Source organism: Erithacus rubecula, assembly GCF_903797595.1.
Source record: "Erithacus rubecula genome assembly, chromosome: 5".
Lineage (NCBI taxonomy): Eukaryota > Metazoa > Chordata > Aves > Passeriformes > Muscicapidae > Erithacus > Erithacus rubecula.
Genome location: NC_136687.1, coordinates 21,170,414 through 21,187,777, shown reverse-complemented (window position 1 = coordinate 21,187,777; position 17,364 = coordinate 21,170,414). Strand labels below are relative to the sequence as shown.

The 17,364-nt window shown below is 36.4% G+C and overlaps 1 protein-coding gene across 1 annotated transcript in view; it reads right to left on the bottom strand.

Annotated features, from left to right (window-relative positions):
- The window catches only part of UBE2K (ubiquitin conjugating enzyme E2 K), a 45,737-nt gene that overhangs the window by 26,428 nt on the left and 1,945 nt on the right, over window positions 1–17,364 (bottom strand). Inside the window, exon 2 of the mRNA XM_079305748.1 lies at window positions 1,905–1,998. Within this exon, the coding sequence (XP_079161874.1) occupies window positions 1,905–1,998 (94 nt within the window). The remainder of the gene's footprint in view (window positions 1–1,904; window positions 1,999–17,364) is intronic.

The window sequence follows — 17,364 nt, the reverse complement described above, 5'->3', positions numbered from 1 at the left end:
CATGTTAGAGGGTTGCTGGGAAAGACAGTATGGATTCATCCTGCCTCGAGTACAGGCAAACCCATTCGTGGGATTGCCTTTGCTCAAGGACCAGGATGTACTTGGTGGATTATGCAGAAGGATGGAACAACCTGCTGTGTACCTCAGGGAGATCTGATTATAGGATAAAGTTGTACACAAATATTATTGTTGAGTGCCACTACCATTGTATGCCAGATTTTATGCATAGAAGGAAATGTGTAAGTGACAAAGGCCTGAGCAAGTGAGAAGGAGGAGATGTGTAAGTGTTGAAGGTTTTGAGCAAGTCAGAGAAAGTTTGTGCCTAGTAAGTGTGTATCCCAATCGTGTGTCAATGATCACGATATGGGATAAGGGGTGGAATGTTATGGGTTATGTTTTGACTAGCTCCTCTCCCTACCCCCCACTATGGAGCTGCCGGCCCCTCCCCCGGGCTGTTTTATCTAGCCGGGTGTTTTTCGGCTTTTGGGGCTTTTTGCCGCTGCTTTCGCTGCTGCTGCTTTGGCTCTGCTTCTGCTGCGCCCCCCTGCCCCCCTCCCCTCCGCTGCTTCAGCTGCTTTCCCCCCCCCCCGGCTGCCTAAACTGCCCCTCTCCCTTTTCCCCCCCCATCCCTAGGATTTGCACCGGCTCCAGAGGAAACGGATCTGAACTTCGGAGACCACCTCTGGCAGTCTGCCAAAGAAGCTCTGCTGCCCTTCCCGGCGAAGATCTGCCGAGTTCATCTCAATCTGGGTCTGTGCTGGGAAGTGGTTTTTTTTTTTTTTGTATTTTGTTAATAAAAAAGTTTTTTCCACTTTCCCCTGAAGAAAATTCTTTCCGAGCTTGGTGAAGGAAGGAATTGTAAGGGGGGGAGGAGACCCTTTGGAGGTCTTTTTTCCTAAAATTTGTCCCAAACTTGGACACTTAGCTCAAAGGTAAAGAGCAACTAGAGCAACCCAAGAACTTGCAAAACTATTTCATATTCCAACATAACAATTTATTTGCCAGAAGCACTCCTTGATACTTTTTTACTGAAAGTACATACTCAAATCAAACTAGATACTTGGCATGGGAAAGTCAAGGAAAACAACGTTTTAAAGCTATCCAAAAATTTTAAAAATAAATTTTAAAACCTTACTTATAATGAAGGAGCTTTAGATAGAAAGTATGTCTGCCAGTTCCATATATATTATACAAAAAGTTTACAAGTACCAGCACTATTGAGTAATTCTGTAACTCTGAAGAAGCATATTACATATTAGCCTCTGTTAAAGCTTCTTTAAGGAAGTTACTTTGCTTTCACCAGACTGTAAGAGATACATAATTACTGGTATCAGCTTCAGTAAACTAGAAAGTCAGGTACAATTTTTGAAGACAGCTAAAGATAAGAAGTTCTATTAGAGCCCCCCCCCCCCCCCCCCAGCAGTATAGGTTAAGTACTGGGACAACCAGATGCCCAAAATTAATCCAAATTTTAACTTGCAACAGCATCTCTGCTTGAGATAGGAGAAATGCAATTTTTACAAATAATCATCACTAGATCACAGAAACACATGTACAGTCTGAAGCTCAGTTTATTAATGCTTCATAGTTAAGGAGCTCAAACTGTCAAGACAGTAAACAAACTAAAAGTCAGAATTATACCAATTAAAATACACAGTTTATATTTGTAAATTAACCTTGATATGGAATAATCTATCCTACTGTAGAACAGATCCCTCTTCAGGCAACACAGAAGCTGAACTGAAAATAGTTTTCTAAGCTTAAAATTTATATATCAAAAAAAATCAGACAATTTGAAAACACATACCTCAGCATTTTATGCTGCAATTATTTTTACAAACAAAGCATCTCAAGACACATGACTTGAAATGTACAATGATTGCATACACAAAAACTTTACTTGCCTTCATATGGTGTGTCCGGAGGTCCTGCTATTTCTCCTCTTAATTCTGTAAAATTCTCATCTACAAGATCTACTTTAATTTGATTTTTGCTCGTCTTAAAAATAAACAGAGAAACAAAGAATCATAAGTAAGCATTTGACATACAAATTTCCCCAAAAATATGCTGTTTTCATTTTTAAAACAGTATTTTAAAGTAAACATTCAAAAACACAGTAACCTAAAGTTAATAGCTATCTTCCAGTTGAAATTTTACTTCATTAAACAGACTACCTGTGAAGCATTACAAACTTCAATATCATTTATACTATCAATAGAATATGCAAAGCAATTCAGCAATATATCTAAAATTGTACTTCTAAGTTGACTATGTTTTGAAATGACCGTGATCTTTCAAATCAGCTATTAATTCCACATATCTAAGCTATAAAATTAAATTGATCAAATTACACATCCATTTTTTTCATATTTAGACCAATTTAAAAACAGACACATTTGTCACTTGCAATGGAACACAGAAAGACTTTCCCCAATGGAATAGTATTTTTAACACTACAATGATCTAAACAGAATACTCTAAATATTAAGATTAGAATATTGTAATCTCTTAAGATCACGTATACCTTTAATATTTAGGCATAAGATACAATTTACTTTATGCACATGAATTTCATTGTCACCTACTCAACATTTTCACATCTCATATCAACTTTCCTACAAAATAAAAACACTGTACTTGGATACTGGAGAAAACATGTTTTCCAGAAACAGATTCTCAGCAGTGTTCAGCCAGAGCTACTCATTCCACTGAATTTACTTTCCAGGTCCAGAGAGCAGTATCAGTGAAAGTCATATAAATCTCCCAGCCAGTAACTTTTGGGGGGGGGGGGGGGTTGCAAAGCAAAATCCCCTTTTAGAAAGATGTACCATCAAGTTTTAAGAGGTAAGTAATGACAAGTTTTTCCATTCTGCTGCTTCTGCATATTGTGCTCACTGACTGCAATACAGATCTCCTGATTACTGTGCTACTTTTTGCAAGAACTCTTAGCATCTTCTCAGATCTTTTAAAATTGTTCCAACTAGTTCTACACAGCTGTGCTTCTTTTCACCCTCAAAGTAAATCTGGTTACTGACAGCTACTAGAGAAGGGTTAAGTCATATTAAGTTGATAGGTTCCATCAGCTGGTTCTTGACTCTATCAGTGATATGAACCATTAGCACACAGAATTCACTGGACAACAGCTGGGAAATTACTTCTGTTTCTTCCCTGCAAATGTTCCATTGATTCAGTCCCACCAAAACAAAGAGTGCTCTTCTGATCAGAGATGTTTATCAATACAAAGAAAAATCAAAGATTAGGTAAAAGTTTCGCCATGTAAAAAATCCTAATTTACTCAATTAATCCAATAGTGAACTGGGAGCTTTTAACATTTGTAGTTACATACATTTGTCTTTAGAACTTGAACTCCCTTCAACTCACACAAGTGAGGCAGCACCTGCAGCTCTCCACAACAGCCAGGCTCTCCAAGAAATTCCCCCTCTGAATCCAAATTTGATTTTACATGACGTATCTTCTTGCAAGCTTTCCAACATCCCTTTTAATTTTTTTGCTCTCATGCTTTCAACTGGCAGCTTGTTCCAACACCTCACAATTTGTAAAAGCTTTCTTAAGCACAATTGGAAGTTACAATCTGTTTATGCCCACTTGTGACAGCATTGTTTCTCAGCTTCAATAAGTTTTTTACACATCTAGTATTTATTCCCCTTGCAAAATACATGGCATTTACACTGATTTTTCCAGCCTTAATTTTGCTTTAAACAAGCTAAAATTCTAATCTCACCATACTGGTTTTTTAAAATAAAGGTTCTCTACTATGTCCCATGACCATCCACCCAGACTTGCATAAACAAGAATCCATGCCACAAGTACTCTGCTGCGCTCACTAAAGATACAGCACAACCAGCATATCCTAAGAAAGGTGAAATATGTCTTTTTCATTGGCAGCATGACACAAGGCTCAGATCAAGTAACCAGAGTCCCAGAAAGGATTCCTGCATAAGTTTTTGTCCTCTCCAGTGACTGCACAATGCTTTGTCAGAGGTACAGTGCATGGACTCTTCATGCCCAAAGCAGCACACTGGTTTAAATAACCAACACAGGTGAGACACAGTAACTATCTGTGCAGGTACTGCAGTCACTCAAACCTCAGCTGAGCTTCTCCTGCTCTCTCTCTGCCAACATCACCATGCAAGCTCCACCTTGATGGCAGGAATTCTTGTTCTTTGCAAATAACTTTTCATTTAGAGGACTGTACTGATAGCAAACAGAATAAATTCCAATGATACAATGTATGGTTAAGCCCTGCTGCAGCTTGCTTCATTTTCTACCTAGCATTCTACTTTTCTTCAGTGACCTGCACACTTGTAGTAGCAGCCTGGATGTTCTCCTTCATACTCCATTAGTACCACACTAGCTGGTTCTCACAACAAATCCTTCAACTCCATGCATTTGTTTAAAAGCAATCAAACACCCCATCTGTCACTAAAATCAGTTTCTTCCAAGAGTCAGTGATCCTGGTTCCCTACTTTGAGGTGACTGCTCGTGTTACTACAGCTGTGGCTGTCTCCATGACCTTATTTGCCTTGCACAGCACCTTAAGGAAAAACAGCAGGCAACACTGCACTGTGTTATTGCAGGGATTAATTTAATTTTGTATTTATGCTTAAATTCTACCATGTCCTCCATATACCAAATTAATTTTTTTCTTTATATCGCTGAAGATCCTTTTTTTTCATGTTATTCTGACACTTTTCCAGGTTCAGCTCAGCTTCACCTTGACAAGTATTGCTTTATCCTTCATCCCTGGAGAAACAGCACCAAAGTGACTATTAATCAAAATAAATCTGGAGTGTTTTCCTACAATATTTCTCTTTAATAAGGATCATGCAGGATACATTTACTTAATTTTAGAAGTTCTAACAGAATAAATCCCTGGCCCCCACCTCTACCAACAATAGTAATCTTCAAAATTCTTTAACCCAAATAACCTTAGCGCAGTGTTTAAGAATCAATTTGTGATCTCACACCCCAAGTTGATTTTCCAGAAGCAGTTCTGGAAAAAGGCCTCAATACATTTCCACGCCAAGTCTAAAACAGCATCACCTCCTGTTGATCCAGTGACCATTTAGTGACTAAACCACTGGGCTAGCAATTCCTGAAATATGAGCCATGCCATTACTCATGGCATTTATTTCCATAATTTCAGAGCTAAATTCTGTAACAATGCAATGCCCAAAAGCCCATCAGCAAAGTCCTTTTCTAGAAATCTACAAGTCCAACACTAGCAGAATTTTCCATTATCACACCTGAAAATTATTTAAATAATTAAAATTATTTACTTTTCAAAAAACCCCAAACAACAAACAGAACACAAAACAGAAAGGAAAATTGATGCAACATACTACACAATGCATGATGCAATTCCCTTTTTTTTTCTTGATAATCTAGATGGATTATGCATAGCCATCTTTTCTTTTTAAATGCATCCTTTAATTCACACTAGGGTGTAGTCAAAAGATTTGCTATCTTTTAGACCAACCCAACTGCTCAGATTCTTTCTGCACTGCAGTCATGCTTAAGCAATTCTATTCTACCTTGTGGAAACTAAACCCAAGCTTAAGAGATTAAACTAGAAGTATGATGTAGACAATTTGGGGAAGATTCACATTATGTTATTTTATTCACTACAAAAATCTTTATCTCTAAAAAGAAACCCAAATGAATCAATCCTTCAAGAAGTGTCATTCTGTAAGCATCTTCCAAAGACAGGATACTCAGTCACATTTATCACAGCAACCACTGATTGATAATATTTTGAATGTGTTTACCTGCTTCCTCTTTAAAAAAATATCCAGAAGTATACTGCCTAATTTCATATTTGAGTAACCTCTTTGCAAAGAACACACAATCCAGTCCAGCAGAAAATTTTTAGAATAAATTCTGCCAGTGTGAAGACTTAAACACACATCTTCATTTCTACTAAAACCCTTTTTGAGAGAAACTCTGGACTCCATAATATTACTCTCAGCATATAACAAGTTCTTCTGTTCTCATTACTCACCATAGTCTACAGGCCTTAGTAATAAGGGCCTGCCCAATTTGAGTGCCTGTCTGCTTTCTGCAGTAAATCCAACCTTTTTCCTGAGCCCTCAATATAATTTCCTTCTCTCTTCTTCAACCTGCCTTTAAAAACCTCTTTCATTTCTTCCATGGCCTATTATCCTCTTCATTAGTCCAGTACCTCTACTGTTAAAAAGCCAAAGTTTTCCCTGATATAAACAGACAAAACCATTACATGTCAACACAAAAGAGCATCCTGAGACAAGCTATTAAAAACTGCTTTTTTCTTCTAAATTTTATTTCACACAAACAAAACACTATTTACTATATTTACTAAAAGAAAATTATACTTCCAAAGTTTGATCCTGGGGTAAGTCTACTTAATGAAGACTGAAGTAGAGCAAATTGCTTTTTTTGGATATAGGAATTACAAATACATTAGAACATTTTATGCCTTCTAAAAAAGCCACCAAATTCTTCAGTTATTTTGATACGGAGACTACCAGAGAATCAATCTCAAGCAATCAGCATAAAAATGTTTACTAAAAGTGCTAGTGATGTATGGACAGATGCTGATAGGTTGAACTAAAAATGGAAGAACAGGACGTTTCTAATAAATTTTTCTGTAATTACATGGCCAGTAGTCCTGACATGTGTTGAACTCTCTTGAGTAGAAACAAAGAACCACAAACAAACAAACCCAAACTCCAAATAAATCCCACACATTTCCATGTCAGCCATGGCTACCAAACACAATAGATTTAATACTGGATGATGATGACATACAAGAAAAGTTTTGAGTGAAGTTTTCTTAGAACCCACCAGCTCTACTTACTCCCCCCATGACAATATCTTCACATTAGATCTTTAATCTCTGTACAATAAATTACTCTACAGAAACATAAATGCATTCATTAGCAAACATACTATGTTTTTAACTATTGGTGTCAAAACTAAAAAATGAAATGTTTATTAACAATATTAATAACTTCAGCATGTCATTTTTAAAATAATAAAGTAGCATCAACTGAATTATTGTTTGCATGTTCTAGATCTGTCTCTTCTTACATATTCAGACACCATGTGCAAATTCCTGTCGGGTATCTTTGGGTATAAAGGCCAAGGTAAATAGGATTCATAAAAACAAAAAACAACACACACAAAACCACCTTAAACAGAATTAGATCTGGAATTTAAAACCCAGTGGCTACTTCTGAATAACTTTGTACAGGGGAAAAAAACCCTCCAGCAACAAAAAAAAAAAAAAAGAACAAACAAAAACAAACAAAATCAAAACCCTGCTATTCCATACAGGAATTAATTACCTACAGTCTGTGATTTCACTGTTCTTATAAAATTATTTTCTTCAATATAAAGGGGAACATATCTATATTAGATCAAGTACTATAAATTTTTGTTAATTTACTTAGTTTTAATTCACATTGTTTACTTTGTTTGTGGCAGAAGGGAAGGCATAGGAAACTCCATAAACAAATGCATGGGTATAGATATATATATATAATGCATATATATATGTGTGTGTATATATATATAAACAAAACTAATCCAGAAAAAACTAACTTGAAAAGACACATATATGTGATAAATTATGTATATAAACACTGCACTAAAATAATCTATGTATTAAAACTCTGTAATCATTCAGGGCTTTAAGACTAGCCCCTTACACATCAAGAAAGAGTCTGAAGCCATGCTAGCACAATTAAACTGTTATACTGTAAAGTTTCTAGTGCCTTGTAAACTCTTCTTACCCTCCCACTCATTTTATCTTCTAACATAACAGTCTTTTTCTACAGCAAAATCTGGCATGAACATACCTCACCAGATTTACAGAAAAAGATCACCTCCTTATCCCAGTGAAATCTGTAATGTGATATCTGCACAAGTCCATAACTACTCCAAGTCAACCTGAATTGAGCAAGACACCAGTATTTCAGCACCAATTTACTCCATTAAACAATTATTTAAATAAATTAAAAAACAAAACCAAAGTTCATAATTCTTATCCTATTTACCAACTCTTTGCAAGTCTGTGGAAAACATTCAAAGGAATTTTGTTTTGCAATATTTATCTTGTTATTTTCTTACGCTCTTTTGCTAAGGTACCATTCTGAACTTTGTCCAAATGGTTCAGGTCTCCCTTTTTCACTGATATGCCAGAAAGGAAGATTTTTAATTAAGGCATGCCTCTTCAGCTGCTGTCTAAGAAGTCAATAACAGCCTCCCATCACCCTCCTTTAACCCTTTTTGCTACCCCCAGAGTAGGCCAGAATAAGTACACTGCATCCATTAGGCTCCCTCTTTCACAAGAAATGGGAAAGCAGAAAAAACAGAGGAGGTGTCACTCAACTAGGCATCAAAATGCAATGCACTGTCATGCAGCAAAAGAGCAAATTCAACCTACCAAAAAAAAAACCAAAAAATCAAAACAAAAAAAAAAAAAAAACAAACAAAAAAAACTTTTATAATCCCACTGCCACCCCCTCAAAGAGCTACCAAAGCAAGAGGGAATAGTTCAATACTTCCAAAATATTTCTTCAGACTCAGTCCAGCTCAAAAGCCAAAATCAAGTGCATATCCTGAGCTTGATTATTAAGAGAAGCAGAAATGGCACATAATTACCACAGTGCTATGAAGTGCACATGCTGTACACCGCTGAGATCAGCAGATCACATCTGCATTCTAGAGCAAGCGCCTGCTGACCTTCAAAGCAAAGAGCAACGCCAGAGTGAAACAGTCCAGCGTCTGGGGCAGGGCAAAGAGAAGAGAGGAAACACTTCCGTTTAAAGATCACTAAAGAGCACTTTTCCAGGTATGAAAGGGTCAATACCAAAAATGCATTTCTTTAAAATGTTTTAAAGAACATGGGAACAATTTCAGTCACGGAAGTTCTACCACAGTTCACATTCTATTTCACCACCCAACATATACTTTCTACAGTTACATCTGTTCTAGTAAAACTAGGTGACATTGTTTTTGCATACTATTTGTTTCATTTAATGATCAAAATACTATGTTACTAATAAGTAACTTGTATTTTAATGTATCTTATGAGCTACAAGTATGAACACTGTGTGATTAGACAGCCTGGAATTTTTGTATTTATCACAATACACAAGAACAAGAGGGATATTCTTTTTCTGTCAGAACACAAAATACCTCAAATATTAAAACCACTTTCATTTTGCAAGAGTTAGATCTGGAGCACCACAAAGTTTTAGTAGAACTTTGTAAATTTAAGGTTTGGTAAATACCCACTCCTGCTAATATTCAGATGTTAAAACATCACTCTACCAAAACACATAAGAGACTGTACTTCCACAGCACCTTAATCCAGTCTAACAGTTGCCAAGATCCTCTTTCCTTTCTGACTGAAGAATTAATGTAAAGGAGAGGGTAAGACTTTGTGTACACATTCACACAACTACAAACATCTGAAGTAAACAAACAACTACAAACATCTGAAGTACAGCAAACATCTGAAATAAACACATATTAGCAAGACAGCTCTTTCATTTTAACCCAACCCCTGATTTAATTCACCACAAACACTGCAAGTAAGAGAAGAAGCACAAAAGCAGGAAAAATAGATGAGTCTGCAAGAGGAATGTAATGCTCCTTCTTGGAACTGCCTTAGGACAAGTTAAAAGACTTTTTAAACTTCAGTTCTAGTGTCTGTTTAAAGTATTTCTAACACAACAATCGCATTAGTCAGGGAGACCAGAGGTGTAACTGACACAGCTCTCATGGCATAAGCCCCAAGTGCAGTAGTTACACAGTCACTGCTTGTCTCAGTGTGGTTAAACTGGTAAAGTTGTGCCATGAAAGGTGTGTACATAACTGCATATATACTCTCCTGTACTCCTCTAAGGGTCCCTGCAGAGGCTATGTCGAGCAATGAAAAATACTTAACAGTACCTCAAAGCATAAATCATGTACAAGAGTTACCCAAATGTGATCTGAGCCTACTAAGGTACTCGACATCAGTGTGGGTATAGTGCAAATGACTCCTGTTCCCTTCAGGAAAATAAGGGGAGAAAGAAAAGATGCTTTTTCCCCATATTTTTACACATTATTCTGTTTTTGATGTAGAATTGAAATACCCTGAAGATAAAGTGTGCTTTAATAATCATTTTGAACCATCCTTTGAATTAGTCATTTTATGAACATACAAAACCATTTGATGCAGACTCTGCAGTCAATTCTCTGTATCTACCCTACTTAGGTTAGCACGTCTACATATAAAGGAATCACAGGATTCAGTTCATTTTAAACTGATTATGCTAATTCGCTCTCAGTCTCAGAGCTTGAAGACTTGTGAAAATAGATCAGAACAGTTTTTCTGTACTAGCTTCCCACATGGACACCCCTATTCCAAAGTGGAAGGGCTTACCTAAATGCCATGAAGGCTCTAAGAGCTTTCAGGGAAAATACAACACAACTACCATTATTTCCATTCATGTAGGCTACCTTATTTCATCATAGCCTCCTGTACTTTAACACATCCTAACATAGAAAACACTCAAAAATACTTTCTCACAGTTCCCTTACAGCTAAAAATAAAAAGTGAAATATTTCCAGCTTGAGCTAAAGTACCTGTTTAAGTAAAATATGGACTAATGTATCTGTGGGTTTGAGTTTTTTCCCCTGTTCCTGCAACACTCTATAGACATATTTAGAATCTGAAGGCATGTTACCTTAAACTTGCCTTTTTTAAAGTATCTAGATTTACAGTCTTTCATTAGTCTTTCCAATCTGAACTGTTGATCATACTAACAACGAATAAAAATTATTAAATAATGAACTTAAATAAGTTTCTTATGTGTTTTATGACAAGGTAGACAAGACAATTCAACAGAAGAACGATACACAGGATAAGCCCAGCTCTCTCAGACATTGGCACAGCCAAACTGGAGTTATGCTGCAGGACTTTTAGTGTCCAATAAAGCATAACACTGAATGAAGCTTCTTCTGTAGGCATTGACATTCACAGTATCTCCTTCCTGTGCAGACACTTTAAAGGATAGACAGGAGCAATCCATAACTTCAGCACAATTCTGCTGCAATATACTAGATTAACAAACATAGATCTGGTACTCAACAAACTTATTATTGCTACTCACAGAGATACTTTATTTATGATGCAGATACTATTTTGTTAAATACTCAGAGCAAGAATATTCCCAACTCAAATATTACAAAAATTAACACTGATATAATCTCAAGGGAAAATGCTGAATAAGTCAAGAGCACAGAACTCTTGTTGGACTACATCCAACTCAAATATTTGGTGATTCTGTGAAACATCCCTAGAGTACCATATAGAATATTATTTGCCAAAATTCCAATTCTTTGCCATAAAATAACTAAATTGATTCCCTTTCTATATCTAAATTGCAATAGTTTTACTTAGCTTGTCAAAAACAAAAAGCTTGTATCTTAATGAGAAACTTTAACATAAAGCATTTTCTCTATTTAATACCTGCAGCACTTATTAGTGTAAAAATGAAGTATAATAATGACAATGATCCTTATTAGGATTATGAAATCTAAGAACCTAAAAACCATTTAATGGGTAAATAATATAAGAACTATTCTAAGTACCTGCAATAGCTTAATGCAAAATGAAGACCACTGGACTGTTTACCAGCACTTTCTTGCAGTTTATACTTACACAAATTTACTATGAATAAATGTTAGCTCTATTTAAATCTCACACTACATAAAGTGAACTAACCTTAGGACTCATACATTTCCTTTTTATTAAAGCCAAACTCCTGGAAACAAGCACAGAAGAATGAATGCAAGACTGAAACTGGTAAAGGATTGGCTAATTTCTAACACTGCTTTAGGTCCACAGAGAGTTGTTATCAGAGGGTACCATCATCAGCTACAACCTATCCTCTCACCCTAAACTGATGTATCCACTCCTGCAACCAGGGACTGATCTCTTTCCTCAGGTTTTTATGACGTTACCAAAGACAATCAAATGAGTCTGACTCCAATGCACACTTCAGCTTTTCTCTTTGTGTTTTCCACTTACTCCCAAAATCTTTAGGATTCTGCCAACTGATATGTAGACCACTCACTAGAAATCTGGACCCAACTGGATGAACATTAACATTAAAAAAGTCACCAACTGAGCACAGGAAAAAGTAATAGATCTAGCCTTCTCTGCACAAATATTGCCACTACCAGTAGCTGGCAAACTCATAGGTATAGTCAAATGATCACTGACATTGTATATTTTAAATCACAGGTTTAAGTAGTATTTCTAATACTAGTACTGGTAAGTATCTAGGAATACTGATCCTAAAACTGCACTGGTATTATATTCATAGAACTTGGGAAACAGCTATATGGCACAGGTAAAGAGGCGTTAACTATAAATAACCTAGTAATTCTGAAAGATCATCCCAGATGTGAGACTAGCATGCAGTTTTCTCACCACTTATGGACAAACTTGTCTGATGGCAAAGACCTACAGAACAATTCTCCATTTTTCTCCAGTACAAACTAGAAGATATAACCAAGACACCAAAGATAGGATTATGAAAACCAAAGATGAACAGTAATGGCATTTTACTATGCAGTTACAGGAAACAGGTCTAAACCTGGTCTTGCCTAAAACTGTAGGCATGGCTAAAAACACAGCAGAAAAAATTATTTTTGGCAATGTACAAAAGATCTCACAAACAATTTTCAAGATGATCATCACATTTCAGAGAAATGAAGTTTAAAGAAGTAGTACGAATCTTGTATTTGTTTTACATTCAGGGATTCAAAACAGAAGCTGTTCAAAATAAAAATCCTGAAAGCTCTGCATCTACCAGAACAACCCAGCCTCCTATTTGAATGGGAAGAGGATTCATTATTGTCATACAACAGTGAAAACTTTTAAACAAAAAGAAATGGTCTACTTCAAAATATTTCCATTTGTTTACAGGGAGGAGTTTTACCAGATGTGGCAATAGACTTGGAACCCTTTTATGTTTTCTCTGACAAACAGAAACAGTAATTAAAAACAAACATATACTAGAGATTCTGTAATCACTCAGGTAGAGACAGCTGGGTGGATTCTAATCCCTACCTCCTGCTCAAAGCAGGTCCAATATGAGTAGATTGTTCAAGAAGTTGTTGAGTTTTGAACAACTCAAAGGACAAAGGTTCTGCAATCTTACTGACCACGCTTCTTAAATGTTTTTTTCCCCAGTGTCTGGTCAGAATTCTCCACGTTCCAGCTTGTGTCGGTCACCTCTTACCGAATCTCCATGCACTTCTGAGACAAGTCTGGCTCTTCTCAGCTTCTCATTAGGTATTAAACAGGAAGATGTCCCTCTCAATAGTTCTCTCAACAATAGCAACTCTTTCACCCTCCTCGCACACATCTTGTGGTGGAGTCCCTTAACCACCTTGATAAGTTTTCTGCTCAGTTCATTTGAGCATGTATCTGAACACAGAACACCATACATGCTCTCACAAGCACAGAACAGAGGTGAAGAACCACTTCCCACATTCCACTGACTATATTCTTGCTGATGCAACCCAGTACGTGGTTGGACTTCATTGCCACCATCATGTTCAACCTGCTCTTCACCAGGTCATGAAGTTATTTTCCTGCTAGACTGCTTTGTTTCCAGTCTCCCAACTGTACATAGGGATGGGTGAAATTATTCCTCCCAGGTGAAGGACTTGGCACCTACCTCAGCTGAGTTTCAGAAGGTTCCTGCCAGGACATTGATTTCTCCAGCACACTAGGATCCCTTTTTGCATAGCACCTCCAAGCTCCAGTGTGCTACCACCCTCCTCACACACTTTTTTAATCATATGCAGGCCTTCTGAGAGTCTGAGGAGAGACTGGTACCAATATAATAATGACACTTCAAATGTTCTTATGTTTACACCTTTTTATACCCTTATGCCTTTTAATCGACCTAGTACAGTCAAGATTTATTCACACAAACAGTTGTCCTGGTTTTAGCTGGGACAGAGTTAATTTTTTTACTAGTAGCTGGTACAGAGCTGGGTTTTGGATTTAGTCTGAGAATAATGTTGATAACACAGTGATGTTCCTGGGTACAGTTTACTCTAAGTCAAAGACTTTTTAGGTTCCCATGCTCTGCCAGCAAGCACATGCACAGGAGGGTGCAGGGCCAGGACAGCTGACCCAAACTGGCCAAAGGGATGTTCCATCTCACAGAATGTCATACTCAGTATAGAAACTGGGCCAGTTGGGTGGGAGCTGCTGATTGCTGCTGGGATGGGCTGGAACAGATGAACAAGCAACTGCACTGGGCATACCTTGTCTTTCTCTGGTTTTATTCCTCTCTCTCTCTTTGTAATTTCCCTTTTCATTATTTTTACTATATTTTACCTTATTTAAATTATTAAACTCCTCTTATCTTAACACATGGGTTTTACCTTTTTCTAGTTCTCCTTCCTAGACCATTATGGGGAGCAGGGCATCTGACTGAGCAGCAGCCCCCTGGGATTAAACAATGACAGCAATTCCACCACTCTCATTAAACCTCTACTGACTTCAATGTGACTATTCTTACAATTCAAAAGTTAAGCACATGTATCAGCATAAAATGGATACTGTTAAAAAAATGTTGTTGACTCAGCAAGCATAAGACATCACATTGTTATAAATACCTGCATTGATTCTACATGATAAACAGGAAAAAAAACTAGAATCCTGCTAACACTAAAGCACAATTACAGCTAGAACTCTCCACATTAGTGAATTCAGTATCTATACCCAAGACTGCCCAAATACAAACAAACTAAAGCAATGAAGTTTTTCTGAGCCTAAAGATTAAATATCTATGGCTTTTCCAAACAGCAAGAAATTTTCAGAGATGTTACTTAGTATCTTGCTATATACTGACATGAATCACAAGATCACTACAGTCAAGGATAAAAGCCAACGTGAGAGCTACTCACTAGGTCTCTACAAGCCAAAAAAAAGATATGGCAGACTACAGATATTTTTCCCTTCCCTTTTGCCTGTAAATCACTGAAACACATAGCAGACTCCAAAACAAGCAATCATTTCCTTCTTGGAAATCAAGTCCTTTAATTTTTTGTTGTTAACCCTTTATCTTCGCTTGAATGCTGTTTTGGTTTCAATAATTTACAGATTTACACTGATACTTCAGATATCTGTTCATGAAAATATTCATATTCCATAACTGCAGCTGAGTTTAATGTACTCTCAGCTCTACCTGGATTTACCTGCCATAAATGTCTCTTCATATTTGTAAGAGAAGAGTACTTCATGGGAGATATACCAGCAATTCTCTTTTTGCTAGAAGGAAATTATGTTTCCCAATGTGTCACCTTCAATATCAGATTGGAGTTTTCACTGCAAAAGGTATCAATTAGCAGAAAACACCTTATATTTCCACGTGATAAAGAAAGTGGATGGCAAATTAAACACTGAATCCTTCACTGCTAGCATAGTAAATTTATTCAAAGTAAACACTGATGTTTTATTAAATTACAAAAACAAGTCACACATAATGTTTAACATACTGATCAATTACAACATGTCTCAGCATCAGTCTTTAAGTGACCACAAGATCTTTCAATATGTTTCTATTCATTATTAAATACCAGGGAAATTCTTCCTCTCATAAGATAGCTCTTAATAAACAGAGAGCAGGTAAACATTTGACTACCCAATGCAGCATTCCAATAATTTAATCCAAAAGTAATACCAACCTTCACTAAAACTTCTTCCTACTTAGTAAAAGCACCACCTCTCTTTATTGGTTTCTCCATCATGCTGCAGCTTCATACTTTTGTTCAAAATACATTTTGTAGCCTTAGAATTTCAGCCCACAAAACCAACAAGATAACACATTAATGAAATGACAGAACAAGAAGAAAGATAAACTGCAACATCTGATCCCTTGCCTACACATATTTAACCAGTCAAGTTACTACCCAGACTAACTTAACAACTTCATCTTTCTTACAAATGCACAATACCTCACCTACATTAGAACTGTAAAGCTTTCTCTACACAAAGAAGTAAAAAGTTGAGTGCTTTAGAGAGCACTCCTGACAAAGAAACTTTAGTTTTATCTACTTAATTCAAATATTTAAGAGATGTAAAGTTACAGGTATCTCTCTTAAATAACTTAATGTTTTGTTTACAACAAAACTAGAAATAATAAAGCAAGCAGAGCAGAAGCATTCTTCTCTTCCTCAAGAGTGAACAGACTTTAAATATTTTTACAAAACAATCAAGAAGTCCCAGACTCAACCTAAAAATATGGAAGATCCTTCATCTCTTATCTGTAAACCAGAGAGCAATGTAGTATTTCACATTTTAGTTATTCCCCAGAAATTGCATTCAAGGAAACAGGAAGTGCTAAGTAATATGAAAAGTATATTTAGTCTTGAGTAACAGGGATCCACAGATACTTATCCACAGCAAGGATAAACACACTTTACAGAATTCTTTCTTCATTTGGAATTTAGCACTTCCAACAAACATATACTTCAAATGCAGAAAGAAAAATTGCCATCCAGCTGCTCCCTTTCAAAAATATTTCTGGTTCCACTACTCTATTTCAGCACAAAGGTGAGCAGTGGAAGAACACAGAGAAACTTCCTATGTACTTTTCTCCCTGTGTGCCTAACCTCTTCCCAAGCATTTCTGCTCCTATTACATCTATGAAGAAATGGGGGAGGAGGGGCTGCTCTTCAAGTAGTTTAAAGCATTAAATCAAGAATAATTAAAGAACAGATAATGTGAGCCACTCTGCCTTCAGAAAGGGACTTACAAACTTCTAAACAACAAATCTAGCACTGCCATTCATTAAAAGATTTATTTATTTTTGAAGAAACCAGGTTTAATAATAATTTTATTAAGTAGTAAGAAAACTGCTTTTTAATTTTTTTTTATTTGTAGTATTTAGTTGGACCTTCATTCATCATCCCACTCCACATCTTTTCGCACCCAGTGATAATGACACCATGTCCTGGAATGTACAAACACTGACAAAAAACTTTGCTTGCCACTTTGATAACCTCTGGGTAATGCTGAAATTTTGCATTCAAGACATGGGAGTTAGTATAGTCTGTAAACAGCAATTTTATACATACTAACATATCAGCATGACACTCAGGTAGCTTGCTAATGGCAGAAGAAAAAGAACCATCAAGAGTCTGCTGCATTATGATTTTGAAATTCCATTAATTGAATTTCATTAGAATTATGACCTTTTTACTGGCTAGTTTTAGACAGCTCAAAGGTTATTTTATAACAATATCAATTTCCAAAATTCCGTAACTGAGTCCTGCAGACTA